We start from the raw sequence: 17809 nt of genomic DNA, 5'->3' as shown, positions 1-17809 counted from the left end.
AGTTTCAATGTGCACAACAAGCTAATTTACCTTGTTCCGTATACTGTTTGCATACTGCAACACCCTCAGTCCTGCATTGACCACCGCCTGTCTCATACTTGTCACCTTTTTTGCTCTGCCTGTGGTTAGATCCCTGCCACCTTCTATACTCCCTGTTCTATTACGTGGTCTGGAAACTTAACAAACCTCTCCTGAGCCCTCAGCTCCTTTAACTAGTTGAAATTCCTCATCGTTAACCTGCACTCCTATCCTCTCCTTTAACTTTGATTTTCTAATTCTTCATACAACTGAACCTTTCTCCCCGCAATTTAGCCTCTCTTTAGTTCCCTTTTTAGCCTTCTAAACCACCGGCTTCCAGCAGAGCTGTGAGAGCTGCATTCTCTCTCACTACCTATCTCCCACTGCCCACATATTCAACTGAAACTAAAACTTTAAACTTTTTTATCCTGACAAGAGTCTACAGTGGCTCAGCTACCCCCTCATGCTTCTGCCTTTTATTTATTCTTCATGCTGTAGCCCTCTCCAAACACAATAGAAACTTAACCAGCCCCCACACATACAAACATCTTAGTCCAGCATGAATCTAATTGGACGTTTTGCCCTTCCAGGCACAGAAACATAAAATTAAACACAACTGTACCTTAATTCTAATGTTTACCAAAATAAGTACAAATCACTTAAAACTACCTTTGTTTTCTGAACATTCCCCACTTTTCAATTCTATCACTCCAGAAATAAAGCCTAGTGCTTGGTTTGCTTTCTTTATTGACCTTGTTAATCTGTGTACTCCAAGATCACTTTGATATTCTCTACCATCTAGACTAATTGCACTTTCCAAGGAATAAATTACCTCCTTATTATTTCTACCAAAATGTACACTTCAGTTATCTGTGTTGAACTTTATGTTTTAATTATTTTCTCATTCTGCATTCTTGTAATGGGACATTATGCCACGTCCCCAACAATTACTGTCATTTGCAAATTTATAAATTGTGTTTTTGATTGCAAAGTTAATGTACATTGTACAGTGGTCCCAGCACTGATCACTGTGGAACATCACTCCCATCTTCTGCCACTCCAAATAACTACTAGCTTTCGGAGCACAGCTTCTTCCTCAGGTGATTTGAGCTAGTGATTTGAAACAAACCTGTTGGACTTTAACTTGGTGTTGTAAGACTTCTTACGGTGCTCACCCCAGTCCAATGCCGGCATCTCCACATCATGGCTTCCTTTTTGGATACTGAGGGCAACTCAGCATGGCCAATCCACCTAACCTGCACATCTTTGGACTGTGGGAGGAGACCAGAGCACCCGGAGGAAAAGCACGCAGACACAGGGAGAACGTGCAGACTCCGCACAGACAGTGACTCGAGCCGGGAATTGAACCTGGGACCCTGGCACTGTGAAGCAACAGTGCTAACCACTGTGCTGCCCACTGCGTGTTTACTTTATGCAAGATCTTTGGAGATCACTTAGTCTGGATCCTACTAACCCAGCTTTAAAAGACAAGAAGCAAAAAACGCAATTTTCACTGACGTTTATTGATGGACAATGACGTGAGGACAATGTAAACACCAAAAGCAGCAAAGAACATCTATCAGGCACAGGTTTACACCGGGACCAAATGCCAATGCTGTACAAGCAAGTGCGAGAACTTTTAGATCGTTTAACAAGTGCGTTTAACAAGCCTCAGGAATTCAGTGCGTTCAACATGCAATCTCCCGACAGAGGAGGGATGGTGTGTGTGTCTGTAGTCGCTCTCATTGTCCCCCTCCCCCCTCCCCTTTACATTTATAACACGACCCCTCCACGTTATGGTAAAAAGCTGCAACAAGAATGTCAAGCTGAATCTCCCACTTTAGATTTCCCCACGCTATTGAAAATACTAATCACCCCTCCCCCCCCCCCCCCCCACATATCCTGCTCATAGTAAAGATTGAAAAGCAGCACATTCTGATCTGGAGACGGTCTGGGCGTTAGCATTAGTGCGGGAAGATGAGGATGCAGTGATACCTAGAGTTTGAAAGTGAGACCCTCGAGGTTTGACCGCTGCAAGTGTGCATTCACCCGGGGAACAATCCACCAGCAGTTGTGTCCCACCGTCTGGGAATGGGTGGGGATTCTCCAGGGGGGGGGGGGTGTTGGCGAATAAGCGGCGCCTGCATCCACAGGTGGCGGCAGAGGAAGTTGGAAAAGTGAGCATTTGGATGACAACAGCGACATTGAGGCTGACTCTCTCTCTCTCTGTTCCCCCCCCCCCCCCCCCTACCCCAAGATTCAGCAGCCTCGCCTCCTCTACCCTGCCCTGCATTCCAACAGTTTCTTGAAACTCTTCTGGAAGCTGTCGTCCAGGAAGGCGTACAGGAAGGGGTTCAGGCAGGAGTTGGCGTAGCTCAGGCTGGTGATGAAGTAGGCGATGCCGATCACCAGGGGGGTCACCCGCACATCCGCCGTCAGGGACACGATGGTAGCCAGGTGGAAGGGGATCCAGCAGAAGAGGCACACCGCCAGCACAATGAAGACCATCAGGGTGACCTTCTTCTTGGCTTTGTCCAGGGCTTTGGCGTTCGAACTGAGCTGCATGTGGCGGAGCCGGTACACCATCAGGGTGTAGAGGACACAGATGGTGGTGACTGGGATGGCAAAGCCCAGGATGAGGGTGTAAATGCGGCTGACTTTGAGCCAGGCTCGCTCTGGCTTGGGGAAGATCAGGGCGCAACTTTTCCTGTCCAGCGGGTCGGTGTAGACCTGGGCAAAGATGGTGAAGGGCAGGACGATGAGGGTGACCAGCACCCAGACACAGAGGCTGACGATTTTGGCCGCCCTGTAAGTGCGGTGAGGCAGCTTCTTGCAGCGCACAGTGGCCAGGACCACCAGGTAGCGGTCTATACTCATCACCGTCAGGAAATAAATGCTGGAGAAAATATTGTAGTGGTCAATGGAGAGGATGAGCTTGCACATGATCTCGCCAAAGGGCCAGTAGTACAGGAGGTGATCCGCTATGTTGATGGGCAGGACCAGAGTGAACAGGTCGTCCGCAATGGCCAGGTTCAAGATGAATATATTGGTCACCGTCTTCATGTTGGGGGCTTTTAAAATCACATAAATCACAGCCGTGTTACCCGTGAGGCCGGCAGCACAGATCACCGCATAGATCACGGGCAACATAATGTACAAATCGGGATACTCTTCAGAGATGGTGAAGTTAGACTCTGCGCCCTGGTAAAACCCACACACATCCTCCGACCCGGAGCAAGATCTATTCAGAGCCCCTCCTGCTGCTGAAATGTTTTCCATGGTGACTGTCCCTCTGGAGGACCCGCGTCCTCCAAACTCAAAGCTATTCGAGCAATAGCAGCATCACAACAAACAACGCTGATCACAAGTGTAACAGGGAGGGAGCCTCTTCAATGGTTTGCAGTTACTGAGTACAGGCTGTTTCTTGTAACCCACCCCGATTTCATTCGGCCCCCATAGAATCGCCGCCTTGGACAGAAAGTTCAGGTTGTTTCCTGGGCCAACCTGTCCCGAACGAAAGGGAAATTGGTCTTTTCAAGTTGCCACTGGCAACGTAGCGTGTCCCCATTTCACTGGCCAAGAAATTCCCATCTCCCAGGCTTCAATCCATCGCTTCAAGTTAGACTTCAAATGGTATCACCTACACAAACATTAAAAACACACACATTTACAAGTGGCACACCATCCCCCAAATAAAGGTTAATCAACCCTGTTAACATTGCTGAATTCATACCGAATTCCCCCCCCCCCCCCCCCCCCCCCCAATAAAAAACATGCAATCGGTACCAACCAAAATGTCCTTATTCACTCCGAGGTAAGTTACTTGCAATTCTCCCTCACATCCGTAGAGAAGGCAAATTCACCGAGGGACCAGCGATGGACGGTAAAGGACCCCTTTCCCGGTCGGGTGAATAGTTGAGGTTTGGCACACTGGGGTAGATTGGAGATAAAGCTGCTAGAAGCTGACCCGGGAGGAGAACTCAGATTCTGCTGCAGCCACTGTGGGATGTTTCACTGTGTCTGACTCAGCTCCAACAAGCTGCAGTTTCTTCCTTTCAGCTGGCGTCCAATCCGCTGGCTCTTCCTCTGTGACCCCCCTCATTTTTTTTTCTCTCTCTCTTTTACCAACCTCTTGGGCAACAGTTCTCAAATATTCACTCGTCCGCCGTCAGTTTCAATTTTCCAACTTGGCGGGCTGAAAGACACGAAACAAAGTAATAAACAGCGCATTAGACGCTGTCAAAGCGCCTTCTTTCTGTACCGCATGAGCTTCACACTTGTGGAGAAGGGGGAAGGACAAGTCTCTTCAAAGTGCAGTATCACAACATTCCTCAGTATTTAAATAAAACAACGTTCAGCAAAGTGGTTTCAAACCACAATGAGCCAACATGGCTCTTCACAGGCAAATTTTTCTCACAAATATTTGACAGCTTTTCCATGTTCCCAATAACTGGTCTAAAGGCAGCAGCATATTTCCATTAATGTGTTTTTTAAATCTGATGATAACATCAGAACCAATACTTTCCGTTTGTCACTCTAAAAACGTTGGCAAACCAAATAATATGCCAACACCTTGTGGTGATATGCATCACTGTAAATATACAAGGGGTTCATGTAAATACACTACGACTAAGTAAACACTAGAGGGAGCACCAGAGACATCATGACATGCAGACATACAGCTAATGAACACATTGAATAGGACACGACCAATGGGCCATCAAGACACCCAGAGGTGACACTACCACAAGGGGGCATTACACAACCCATATAAAAGGACAGGGCACACATGCTCTGTCTCTTTCCACAGGCGACACTTAGAGAGTAGGACAAGGGCAGATCAGAAGCATCACACCCACCACATGGCTGAGAGCAGACTGGTTAGTTAGACTGAGTTACTATAGCAAGATTAGCAGGAAAGTCGAACTCATAGCTCAATGGTTCAATAAATCACATTGAACTTGCTTCAAAGTCTGGAGTATCTTTTGGTCAAAGCTGCATCGAGTTGCAGCCTGTGTAATCCCAGAGTACATAACACAACACTCCTGTGTGCTAAAGTCTTCAATTGAAGCTTGCGAATCAGATTCTGGCTACGGGTGGAAGATTTGGTGAATTGTTGATGCAACTACGCTGGTGTTTAAAAATATATTTAATATTAGATCAAAGCAAAGTGCTGTGGGTGTTGGAATCTGAAACAGAAAATGCTAGACAATCTCAGCAGGTCTGTGGAGAGAGGAGGGAAGGGAGCTAATGTTTCGAGTCTGGATGACTCTTTGTCAAAGCTTTGTCCTGTATTTTCTGTTCTTGGTTAATATGAGATCAAATGTCTCAATATTGATCTTGGCTAAACAGCCAGACTCCTGGAAATTGAGGAGACTAATTACCGCTTCTCGCCATTTTACGCTCAACTTTCAAGTGTCTTTAGAATTATTTCTCTTCAAAATCCTATTGTGAACAGTTGAAGCATTCAGGTGAGAAGTTCTTTTCTATTAAGGATTCAGCCCTCACTCCAAAAGTTTACCGATGTGAGGAGGGACTGGATTCAACTTTCTTCTAAATTATGGAAGGTATAATTGAATAAATAACACGCTGCTGGAAATGTCAAACTTTTATGCACAACCAAACTTTGTTTGTAACACAAGTTATCACCAAATGGTAAAGGCAATGTACTAAAACATTGCTCTCAGGGAAGAAAGTAACAAGATCGGGGTTAGATCAGCATGGTAGCACAGTAGGCGGCACGGCAGCACAGTGGTTAGTATTGTTGCTTCACAGCGCGAGGGTCCCAGGTTCGATTCTCGGTTGGGTCTCTGTGCGGAGTCTGCACGTTCTCCCCATGTCTGCATGGGTTTCCTCCGGGTGCTCCAGTTTCCTCCCACAAGTCCCTGGCATGCTGTTAGGTAATTTGGACATTCTGAATTCTCCCTCTGTGTACCCGAACAGGCGCTGGAGTGTGGCGACTAGGGGCTTTTCACAGTAATTTCATTGCAGTGTTAATGTAAGCCTATGACAATAATAAAGATTATTGTTATGATTTCAAATCAACAACATATATGACTTGTGCATTGATGAATATCTGCAAAGTATGAGATCAAAACAGTCTGATTGCTGGGCAAATGTGCAACATCACGTGTAATGTCTGCCCATCGACTACTCATCAATTCTATTCCAATTCATTGGCTAGGTGAGCCACCACCAGCTGAACTACATGTCAACTCACTCTATCTATGGCATTTTCTAATTGAATCAAAATGTTTCTTTCGAAAGTCAGAAGACTTGTTGCTTTTTCTGAGAGCTCTTTGTCCAGAACAGTTTAGTTAATGGGCTCGTGATTTTTATAGATTGAGAATGGTTGGGCCATACTTAAAATGTCTGCCAAAGCAAACCATGGCATGGAGTGTGTCTGAAACCACAATAAAAAAAACTTTCCTGTTCATCTATTTTTGTTGTTTCCATGAGATTTAATTTCTCAAAGACTGCACACATCTCCAAGTGGCGCTGAGCTGTCAGAGACTCCAAATTCTTCGTAATATCACATTTGCAGTCAGTTTGATGTGCAACAAAATGTCTTCTCCCATCATGCTTATGAGCAACAAACCAATGTGTGCTTGAAGCAGCTCAACAGTGGACTTGGTCTCCTTACAGTTGACACGGCATCTAAAAGGGACCAGAAGGAGGGTTCAATATAACCCTGGTTTCATTTGCACAACAGTTGGGCTTCTCAATCCTACCCCGTCCCATACATCATGTCAACTTTCACTTTACTGAAAGGAACTTCAGTAAATTAGGACACCACCATGCCCCTAAAAAATGTATCGTGTGCTCACAGTGAATTAGCAAGAAAGTACATATAGAGTACCTCCAACATACTCTGGTTCCTCATAGGTGGGTTACCAAAGAAGATTTGGCACCAAGCCAAGTAAGGTGTCATTAGGCATGCGATCAAAATCGTGATCAAAGAGGTAGGCATAAAGGGGCGAAGAGAGGCAGAGATATTTAGGGAAGGAATTCTAGAGCTTCCACCATTGGCAGCTGAAATTGGAGTTAGCAAAATTAGAGATGCAATTGTCTTGGACGAGATTACTAAGATAGGGAGGCATACACCCTTGGGAGGGAATCGAAAACAAGGATAGTATTTTAGAACAGTGTTTTATAAACTTTTTTAAGGGGACCCATTTTTACCTATTGGCCAATCTTCAGGACCCATGCTGCCCAAACTTCCTGATCTTCGCTACCCAAACTTCGCGACCCACCATTTTTGCTTACCTTGAATGCGACAGGTGAGCCTACTTGGTCCTCATGATCTCACTTGCTTTGTCATTCAATGTTGCATTTCTGGATGGGCTGTTCATCAGAGATCCTGGAACTCACACCAGCACTGCTTTGTCCTGCTCAGACTCTCCTGTTCCCAACTTATGCACTTCAGTTCTTGTCTGACAGCATCGTATTTACCCTTCCCCCAATTGTAAACCTTGCCCTGTTGCACGCACCTATCCCTCTCCATTACTAAAGTGAAAGTCACAAAATTGTGGTCACTATCTCCAAAATGCTCCCCCACTAACAAATCTATCACTTGCCCTGGTTCATTACCGAGTACCAAATCCCATATGGCCTCCCTCTGGTCGGAAAATCTACATACTGTGTTAGAAAAGCTTCCTGGACACACTGCACAAACACACCCCATCCAAACTATTCGATCTAAAGAGTTTCCACTCAATATTTGAGAAGTTGAAGTCACCCATGACTACTACCCTGTAACTTCTGCACCTTTCCAAAATCTGTTTCCCAATCTGTTCCTCCACATGTCTGCTGCTATTGGGGGGCCTATAGAAAACTCCCAACAAGGTGACTGCTCCTTTCCTATTTCTGAATTCAGCCCATACTACCTCAGTAGGCAGATCCTCCTCGAACTGCCTTTCTGCAGCTGTTATACTATCTCTAATTAACAATGCAACCCCCCCCCCCCCCCCCCCCCCCGCCCTCCACCTCTTTTACCATCCTCCCCCATCTTATTGAACCATCTATAACCAGGAACCTCCAACAACCGTTTCTGCCCCTCTTCTATTAAGTTTCCGTGATGACCACCACATCGTAGTCCCAAGTACCGATCCATGCCTTAAGTTCACCCACCTTATTCCTGATGCTTCTTGCGTTGAAGTATACACACTTCAACCCATCGCCGTGCCTGCAAGTACTCTCCTTTGTCAGTCTTACCATCCCCACTGCCTCACTACATGCTTTGACATCCTGAACATCGGCTACCTTAGTTGCTGGACTCCAAATCCGGTTCCCATTCCCCTGCCAAATTAGTTTAAACCATCCCGAAGAGTACTAGAAAACCTCCCTCCCAGGATATTGGTGCTCCTCTGGTTCAGATGCAACCCGTTCTGCTTGTACAGGTCCCACCTTCCCCAGAATGCGCTCCAATTATCCAAATACCTGAAGCCCTCCCTCCTACACCATTCCTGCAGCCACGTGTTCAACTGTACTCTCTCCCTATTCCTAGCCTCGCTATCATGTGGCACCGGCAACAAACCAGAGATGACAACTCTGTCTGTCCTGGCTTTTCACTTCCAGCCTAACTCCCTAAACTCGTTTATTACATCAACACCCCTTTTCCTACCTACGTCGTTGGTACCAATGTGCACCACAACTTCTGGCTGCTCACCCTCCCACCTTAAGGATCCTGAAGATACGATCCAAGACATCCCTGGCACCCCGGAGGCAACATATCTTCCGGGAGTCTTGCTCGCGCCCACAGAACCTCCTATTCCCCTAACCATTGATTCTCCTGTCACTATTGCTTTTCTATTCTCCCCCCTTCCCTTCTGAGCCCCAGAGCCAGACTCAGTGCCAGAGATCTGGCCGCTAGGGCCTTCCCCCGATAGGTCATCCCCCCCAACAGGATCCAAAATAGTATACTTGTTTTGAAGGTGAACAGTCACGAGGCATCCCCGCACTGTCTGCCCGTTCGTTTTCTTTCCCCTGAGCGTAACCCAGCTACTCTTGTCCAGTACCTTGGGTGTGGCTACCTCCCAATAACTCTTCTCTATTACGCCCTCTGCCTCCCGGATGATCCAAAGTTCATCCAGCTCCTGTTCCCTAACACGGGGCGGGATTCTCCCGTACCCGGTGGGGCGGGGGGTCCCGGCGGGACGGAGTGGCATGAACCACTCCGGCGTCGGCCCACCCCGTGTTAGGGAACTGGACGGGGTAAATTAGACTCTCCGGCGTTAATTAGACTAGGTCCCTTACTGACAGCACCTGGCGGCGCGGGTGGGCTCCGGGGTCCTGGGGGAGGCGCGGGGCGATCTGGCCTCCGTCAGGGGCTAGACCGGCGCCAGAGTGGTTTGCGTCCCGTCGGCCGGCGTGTAGGCCTTTGGCACCAGGCCAGCCGGGGCCGAAGGGACTCCGCCGGCCGGCGTGGGTCCAGGCATGCGCGGGAGCGTCAGCAGCTGCTGACGTCATCCCCATGCATGCGCGGGGGGGGGGGGGTTCACCTACGCGTCGGCCATCGCGGAGGCTGACATTACCGGCGTGTAGGAAAAGAGTGCCCCCATGACACAGGCCCACCCGCGGATCGATGGGCCCTGATCGCGGGCCAGGCCACTGTGAGGTCTCCCCCCCGGGGCCAGATCACCCGCGCCTCCACCAGGACCCTGGAGCCCACCCGTGCCGCTAGGTGCTATCGGTAAGGGACCCAGTCTAATTTACGCCGGTGAGACTGGCAAAGAACCAGCGGGACTTTGGCCCATCGCAGGCTGGAGAATCGCCAGGGGGTCCGCTGCGGGGGCAGAATTCACGTCACCCCCCGGCGAATCTCCGACCCGGCGGGGGGTCGGAGAATCCCGCCCACGGTCTCTGAGGAGCTGGAGTTGGGTGCACTTCTCGCAGGCATAGTCAGCGGCGACACTGGTGGCATCCCTCACCTCCCACATCCTACAGGAGGAGCATTCAACTGCCCTAGCCTCCATCCCCTCTTACCTTACAGAATATAGCTGCACTGTGGACCAACTGGAACACCGCCCTCCGACTCTGCTCCTAGTCAGCTGCACTCTCTGTAAACTCCCGGCTCCCTTCAGGCTCTGAGGAAAAGTAGGAAATGAAATAAAAGGAGCACCTTGCTCCCTCCTCACCCATCTCCCTCAGTCACCAAACTCTCACTGTAGCACTCAAATGCACCCAAATTCAGCACTCAGTCGGTTGAATGACTGGGCAAAGATCTGGCAAATGGACTACAATGTGGATAAATGCGAATTTGTCCATTTTGGCAGGAAGAGTAAAAAATAAACCTGTTAAATAAATGGTGAGAGATTGCAGAGCTCTGAGATTCAGAGGGATCTGTGTGGCCTAGTACATGAATCACAAAAGATCAGTATATAAAAGGTACAATAAGTAATCAGGAAAACTAATAGGATGTTATGAGTTGTTGGGAGGAGAATTAATTAATAAAGTAGGGAGGTTATGCTTCAGCTGTACAGAGCATTGGTAAGACCACATCAGGGCAGGATTCTCTCAGTCCTGGGCCGGGCCGGAGAATCCCAGCAACCGGGCCACGTCCCCCCAACACCGGCACGTGATTCTCCGCAGAGCGGAGAATCGGCGCCATTGGCGGCAGCATGGTTGGCGCGGGCTGGTCGGGGACCGCTCCACACGGCCTTCCCGCCGATTCTCCGGCCCGATGGGCCGAGTGGCCCAGTTAAAACACTGAGCCCCACTGGCGCCATCCACACCGGCGCCCGGCGAGGGGGCCTCCGATGCAGACTGGTCCGGGATCGGGGCCCACCGAACCGATGGAAACTCTGTGTGCAAAGGCCAGGTGGTGGCCTGAGGGGGGAGGGGGGTGGGAATAGGGTCTCCGAGCCCCAGGGGGGGAGGGGGGGGGGCTCCGATGCAGCCTGGCCCGCGATTAGGGCCCACCAGTCAGCGGGCCGGCCTCTCTGTCCCCCAGCCTCGTTTCCTATGCGCTGGCCCCTGTAGTCCAGCGCCATGCAGCATTGGGGCTGGTGCATTGAAGGAGGCCACCGTGCAGTCGCGCATTGGCGCTGGCGCCACTGCACATGTGAGTGTTGGCGCCAGTGCCACTGCGCATGCGCGGATCCCGTGGCGCACATTTCACGCCAGGATCGGCAGCTGGAGCGGCCCCTGCAGGGGCCAGAATTACTCCTGGCAGTGGCCCGTTCATGCCATCATGAAAAGCGACAGCGTTCACGACAGCGTGGACACTCTACCGCCGGATGCGAGAATCCCACCCCGCGTCTTCTTGTGTTAAGAAAGACACAAACGTATTACAAGCAGTTCAGAGAAGGTTCACGAGACTAATACCAAGGAATGGGTGGATTATCTTATCATCATAGAATTTACAGTGCAGAAGAAGGTCAATTAGGCCCATCAGGTCTGCACCAGCACTTGGAAAGAGCACCCTATCTAAGCGCACACCTCCACCCTATGCCCGTAACCCATAACCCAGTAACCTCACCTAACCTTTTTGGATACTAAGGGCAATTTAGCATGGCTAATCCACCTAACCTGCACATCTTTGGACTGTGGGAGATAAAGGAGCACACGGAGGAAACCCACGTAGATATGGGGAGAATGTGCAGACTCCGCACAGACAGTGACCCAAGCCAGGAATCAAACCTGGGACCCTGGAGTTGTGAAGCAACTGCGCTAACCACTGTGCTACCGTGCCCCCCAAATGAGGGAAGGTTCCATAGAATTCCTACAAAAGTCTGCACCAACCCTCTGAAAGTGGACCCTACCTAGACCTAACCCCACCTAGCCTGGACATCTTTGGACACTAAAGGGCAACTTAATATGGTCCCCTCAATCCACCTAACTTGTACACCTTTGGATTGTGGGAGGAAACTAGAGCACCCAGAGGAAACCCACAAAGACATAGGGAGAAAGTGCAAACTCCACTCAGACAGTCACTGAAGGCCGGAATTGAACCCGGATCCCTGGCACTGTGAGGCATCAGTGCTAACCACTGTGTCACCATGCTGCCCTGTTGGACATGCTAGATTGGACAGACTAGGCTTGTATCCACTGGAGTTTGGAAGAGTAAGAGGCGACTTAATTGAAGCCTTTAAGATGCCTGAGGGGCATTGACAGGATGGATGAGGAGAGAACATATCCTCGTGTCAGAGAATCTTGAACAAAGGCTTGGTAGCATGTGTTAACCCCAAAGGAGGGGCAATTTCTGAGTAACCAACATTGAAGCTGTGACCAGTGGCCAATATTTCCTCCATTGCAACCCTGCCCTTGTGCATTTATGTTTTGAGATACGCTGCTATGACAAAGAAGCACCAACATTAAATCTGACACACAGCCACAAAACTCAGAAACTCATGTGCGCTGTAATATGCCTTTAAGGGATTGCAACATGACAAGAGATAGTATAATCATAGACTCCCTACAGTGCAGCAGGCCATTCAGCCCATTGAGTCTGCACCAACCCTCTGAAAGAGCATGCTTCCTCGGCCCACTCCCCCATAAATCCGTACGCCCACCTAACCTTTGTATGGCTAATCCACCTAACCTGCACATCTTTGGTCTGGGGGAGGAAACCAGAGCACCTGGAGGATGTGGCTCTGAAATATCCCAGGGCTCCTGGCAGCTTGACTTCCACTGACAGTGCCATCCTGCCCAGCTCTAAGACTGGTTTCAAGAGGCAGCGGAATCCTGTGACCCCTCTCTAGGTGAACCTCACTGCTCTTGGTGCAGGTAGGGGAAGTGCTTCCTGAAGGTCACCTCCTGCAGACCCTCCCCCTCTTCCTCTGCAAGCAGCTTGATTTCTCTGCTGCCTCTGATATATCTGCCTCTGATTTTTCAGCCAAAGGGAGACTGCACCTGCAGCCCCCATTTCTGCAGATAGTGGTGGACTCAAAAGCATTGCATGAGCACCCACTGCTTTCGCAAAGTCCCACATCATCTCATGCAGATTTTGTCAACTTTTCACAATGTCTTCAAACATCCGGTACGTCGCAAACTCAGTAAAAGCCAGTCAAAAGTAATAAACAATGAATCTGCATGTTGGATGATGACATTAAATAGTGGTGGTGGCAAGTGGCTGGGAGGGAGCTGCTGTGCCATTGGGCACATGTTCAGCTGTCTGTGTGTTTAGGCGAAGGCACAACTAGAGTTCATGGTTGAAAAGGTTGGGGGCGAAATTCTCCCAAAGGGAGACAAACTGCCGACGCCGGAGTGGAACCCGGAGTATTTCACTCCGGCGTCGGAGGCCGCTCCTCGCCCCCTATTCCCCCCCCCCCCCCCCCCCCCGGGGGCTAGGAGCGGCGGCACGTCAATCAGGCGCGCCAGGCCTTGACGCTTGTGTCAAAGCTGCGCGGCCTGAATGACGCCGGCGCCTAAGTGACGTCACTGACGCATGCGCAGGTTGGCCAGCGGCAACCCGCGCATGCGCGGTTGCCGTCTTCCGTTCCGCTGCCCCGCAAGACATGGCGGCTTGATCTTGCGGGCCGGCGGAGGGAAAAGAGTGCGTCTTTTAGAGACGCCGGCCCGACAATCGGTGGGCACCGATCGCGGGCCAGACACCTCCTAAGCACGCCCCTGGTGCTCGATCCTCCCTCCGCCTCCCACAAGCCCCACATGCAGCGGTCGTGCGATGTTCACGCCGGCAGCGACCAGGTGTGGTTGGCGCCGGCGTGAAACCGGTCGGGTTTGGCACGCCGATCGGCCCATCAGGGCTGGAGAATCGCCGGTTGCCGTTAGAAACGGCGAGCAGCGATTCTCCGAGCGGCCTGTCGCAAAACGCGACACGCCATTTTGGGGGGGTGGGAGAATCGCGTGGCGGTGCCAGGGCGGCATCGCGTGATTCGCCCGGCACTCCCGCAATTCTCCCACCCGGCGTGGGGGTCGGAGAATCGCGCCCTGGGTGTCAAATGCTGCCTGACACCACAATCCGACTATTCACATATCCATGGCGCATGCAGTCAACACTGGTGCTAACACCCTCAAGAAAATGGCATTTGTCACGGGCCATGACAGAGTGGGAATGCCATTAGTAGCCATTTATGTCCTAGACTGGCACTTGTAGTTGTTATTTCACTGCTAAAGAAAAAGTGCTTACGGCCTACCTACTTTATGCTGGAGGCTAACCAGTTTTCTTGTTACGTAATGAGTAGAATGTCATGGGCGGGATTTACCGTCAGTTCACGCCAGCTGAAATTTTGGTCCCACGCTGGCACATGGGTTTCCCGGCGCCGTGGGGTGCTGACGGCGGGAAATCCTGTTGACAATGGTGGGGTTGATAGATCCCGTGCCGCTGCCTCCTCCGCCGCCGGGGTGATCGGTAAATCCACCCCAAAATTTCTGAAGGGACATCACTGTAATTTAGTTACTTAATATTGAAATTCATCTTTGGCAAAAGAGTAGTCGATTTGACCCATCAATTCTTTTCCTCAATCTTATTACTATGGGGTTACTATTTGAGTCAAATTCCCTGCCTTTTCTCCATGATCTTCATTCACCAAGGAAGATATATTCATAACATGGCCTACCATTAGCCTTCCAATATATGCCAATGGTAGGTGTTAAGAGTGGAAGAAACTCCTGGACAATCACCTGCAGAAGGCATGATGAACAACTGCAGTTTCAAACAAAGCATAACCATGGACCAAAACATAAGTCAATGGATGCCAATGCCCTTTCAGGATACAGTGCCTGAAGAAAGCCTGAAATATGTCTAATAATATGCATTCTTCCTTCACACACCTCTATGAAGAAATGTTTCCTTGATTTGCTTTCAATGTCTTGGTTCTCATTTTGAAATCCATTTTTTCCATTTTAAGCTGATAAATGAATCTAATCGTGACTGATTAATATCTAATTATGAAAAGTTGCTGCTACCTAATTAAATAATGAGTACACTTAGTTCACTGTGAAAAAGATAGATCACCAACAATATCATTTACGAAAGAGCGTGCTGGTTTTCAGAAAACAATTAAAATGGGGACATTTAAGCATTTTCAATAATAAACGTACCAAATGTAAGTTTATAAAGAGTCTTCAATCATGATTGCAATATTTCAGAGGTGATGCCATTTGTAAATGCCACGTGGAAAAGAAAAGGCCACCAGATAATTTAGGTTCCTGTTATCGCTGCTAAAACAGAAAGTGTAAAATACAGGGCTATTGATTTTATAAATCTATTTAGTTAGGATTTAAAAAATTCAATAAAGCTTTTGGATCCAATGCCGTTTTGTGATTACATGGACTCTACTGAGCAATTATGTTGCTCATGTTATTTCCTTAGTAATTAATTTTCCATTTTGAAAATGTCATACTTAGTAAGGATTCAATTAAACATTAATGTATATTGTAACGAAGATCACACAATTGCAAGTAGTAAGCATTTTTCTATACAGTGTTTAACACTGCATGATGTAGTATTGCCAATGTTTGAAGAGCAGTCACATACCGGCCCAAAAACAGTTTGGTGTTCCTTCCCTCATGACTGGAAAATATAGGGCGGGGTTCTCCGATGCCCCATGGCAATATCGTAATCAGCGATCGGGCGGATAATCCCTTTTTATGACCAAATCGAGGGCGGTGCCTATTTTTGGATGCACCGCCCCCCTCCAAAAAGGTGTAATCGAGGAGTAAGCCACACGGCGTTGGGACAGCCTCAGGGCGTTACCTGGAGACCCGCCCCCGATGGGCCGGGTTCCCAATGTCGTGGTTCACTTGTGCTCTCAGTTTTCGTGAACCCGGGGTGGAGGCTGTGGACTGTGTCCTGCGCTGCCGGAGTCGGAGGGGGGGAGCCGTGCCACTGGCCAGGGGGGACTTCGACGAGGGCTGGGGGACTGGTGGGGGGTGGTCTGGGAATGGCAAGTGGGTGTCTAGGGGGGCACTATCTGGCAGGTCGGATCCACACGTGCCCAGCGCCATGTTGTACGGCCCGACCACTGTAGGCCATTGCTGTGTGCATGTAAAGTCTCGGACCGTCAATTCTCCTGCCATTTATTGTGTGAAGGCCGTGTGCTTTATATGGTGTGGCTGCTACCCCCTCACCGGTCGGAGGGTCGGTGCTGGGCCTCGCCGATTTTTAGTCGTAGAACTAGACACATCCTCCGGACATAGCCTCAAAATCGCAGAATCCAGACCATAATATTTTATGGGCAATAGCCAAAGTCTTTAAAGTTATCTAGGTCAAAAAATTCAAATAATGAAGGGTTGTGCTGCTTGAACGAATAAGTGCTGCATTTCTGCCAGTCATTAACACACCACAGAAACTATAGCACATATGCATCGGATTGTATTTATCTATAAACAAGGTCATTTACATGCCCTGAAAACTCTAGAATCCTTCATAAACCACAACAATACACAGGAAGTTTGAACAAATTAGGAAATAAGCCTAAAGAATAATTTAATATCAGTTTGCTTCACTGGAGTGCTAAGAGAGTGCTGGATTATCAAAGGTGCCAATCTCTGGATGGGCTGTTAAACCAAGACTCATTTGCCTGTTCAACTGGACACAATACATTCCATGGCACTTCAAGATAAGAGAGCTAGATGCCCCTCTGGTCTACTGGCCAACGTAAGCTAACTGAACCAAAAATACGTTCAATTATGTGACATTGTTGGGATATTGCTGAGATCAATGTTTTTTAATCAGTCACAACATTTATTGGTCATCACAGACTGGCTTTGCTAGGCTATTTCAGAGGGTGGTTAAGAAGGTGGAATCACATACAGGCCAGCTGAGGTAAGGGTAAAGGTAACAATTACCTTTCCTAAAGGGCATTTGCGAACCAGGTGTGGTTTTCCAACAACTCAATAGTTACATGGTCACCACTACTAACACCAGCTCTGCTGTTTTAATTCCCAAAGTTTACTTATTGACTGAGTTGAAATTTCACAGCTGCCATTGTTAATAATAATCGTTATTAGTGTCACAAGTAGGTTGACATTAACACTGCAATGAAATTACTGTGAAAATCCCCTAGTCGCCACACCCCGGCACCTGTTCGGGGTACACTGAGGGAGAATTCAAAATATCCAATTCACCTAACAGCACGTCTTTAGGGACTTGTGGGAGGAAACCGGAGCACCCGGAGGAAACCCACGCAGATACGGGAGAACGTGCAGACTCCGCACAGATAGTGACCCAAGCCGAGAATCAAACCTGGGACCCTGGCGCTGTGAAGCAACCGTGCTACTATGTTGGGTCATGTCTCAAGATCATTAGTCTATGACTCTGACTTACTGGTCCAGTAATGTAACCACTATGTTACCACTGCCATAGCTTGACTGTTATATTGACCTCACTAACAATAATAACAGTGTTTCAGAAATAATTCCTCGGTTCGGAATGTCCAGAAGCTGTATGATAATTAAAGGTGAATGTAAATCACATTCTTTCTGTTTTTTTAAATTCTTTTTTCTGTCTTTTCTTTATTTGTATTTCATTTCTTATTTAATAATTGCATTCAGCACTATACTGGCATTCAGCATTATTTTGCTGCCCTTTCAGGGTGCTTTGTAAAGCGGGAAAAAAATGGACTTCAAACAGCAAGTGAGAAAGGGGATCTATAACATTTTGGGGAATGTGCAAAAGTACAGTTGAAGTGAAGGTTTTTGATGGCTTTAAAAAAGGCAATGATGACAACATGGAAGAATTTATAGAAGAGATATAGCTGCTGAAACAGCAGGCACTGATAATGCAGCAGAACAAATGGGGAATGATGAATAAGTGGACTCACTTATATTGATGCATTACATAAGGGTCACCGGCTTATGTTACAGGGAGGAGAGAAGAGCTTTAAAA

General features: G+C 48.6%; 1 protein-coding gene and 1 long non-coding RNA gene across 2 annotated transcripts in view; one reads left to right on the top strand and one right to left on the bottom strand.

Moving 5' to 3' along the window:
- Positions 1 to 17809, top strand: part of LOC119969578 — a 104586-nt gene that overhangs the window by 37833 nt on the left and 48944 nt on the right. The window lies entirely within an intron of this gene.
- npbwr2b (neuropeptides B/W receptor 2b) lies at positions 2259 to 4456 on the bottom strand. The gene is made up of 2 exons (XM_038803366.1): positions 3809 to 4456; positions 2259 to 3658 (listed from the first exon to the last, which is right to left on the bottom strand). Exon 2 carries the CDS (start codon positions 3295 to 3297, stop codon positions 2296 to 2298), a length of 1002 nt encoding a protein of 333 aa, XP_038659294.1. The 5' UTR covers positions 3298 to 3658; positions 3809 to 4456; the 3' UTR covers positions 2259 to 2295.

The sequence above is a fragment of the Scyliorhinus canicula genome, chromosome 7 (assembly GCF_902713615.1).
Source record: "Scyliorhinus canicula chromosome 7, sScyCan1.1, whole genome shotgun sequence".
In the NCBI taxonomy this organism is placed as follows: Eukaryota; Metazoa; Chordata; class Chondrichthyes; order Carcharhiniformes; family Scyliorhinidae; genus Scyliorhinus; species Scyliorhinus canicula.
This window is presented reverse-complemented; position numbering and strand designations above follow the sequence as displayed.

What these genes read in the sequence shown, in the direction of transcription:
- npbwr2b (XM_038803366.1), bottom strand. Translation starts at nt 3,297, where the DNA reads ATGGAAAACATTTCAGCAGCAGGAGGGGCTCTGAATAGATCTTGCTCC.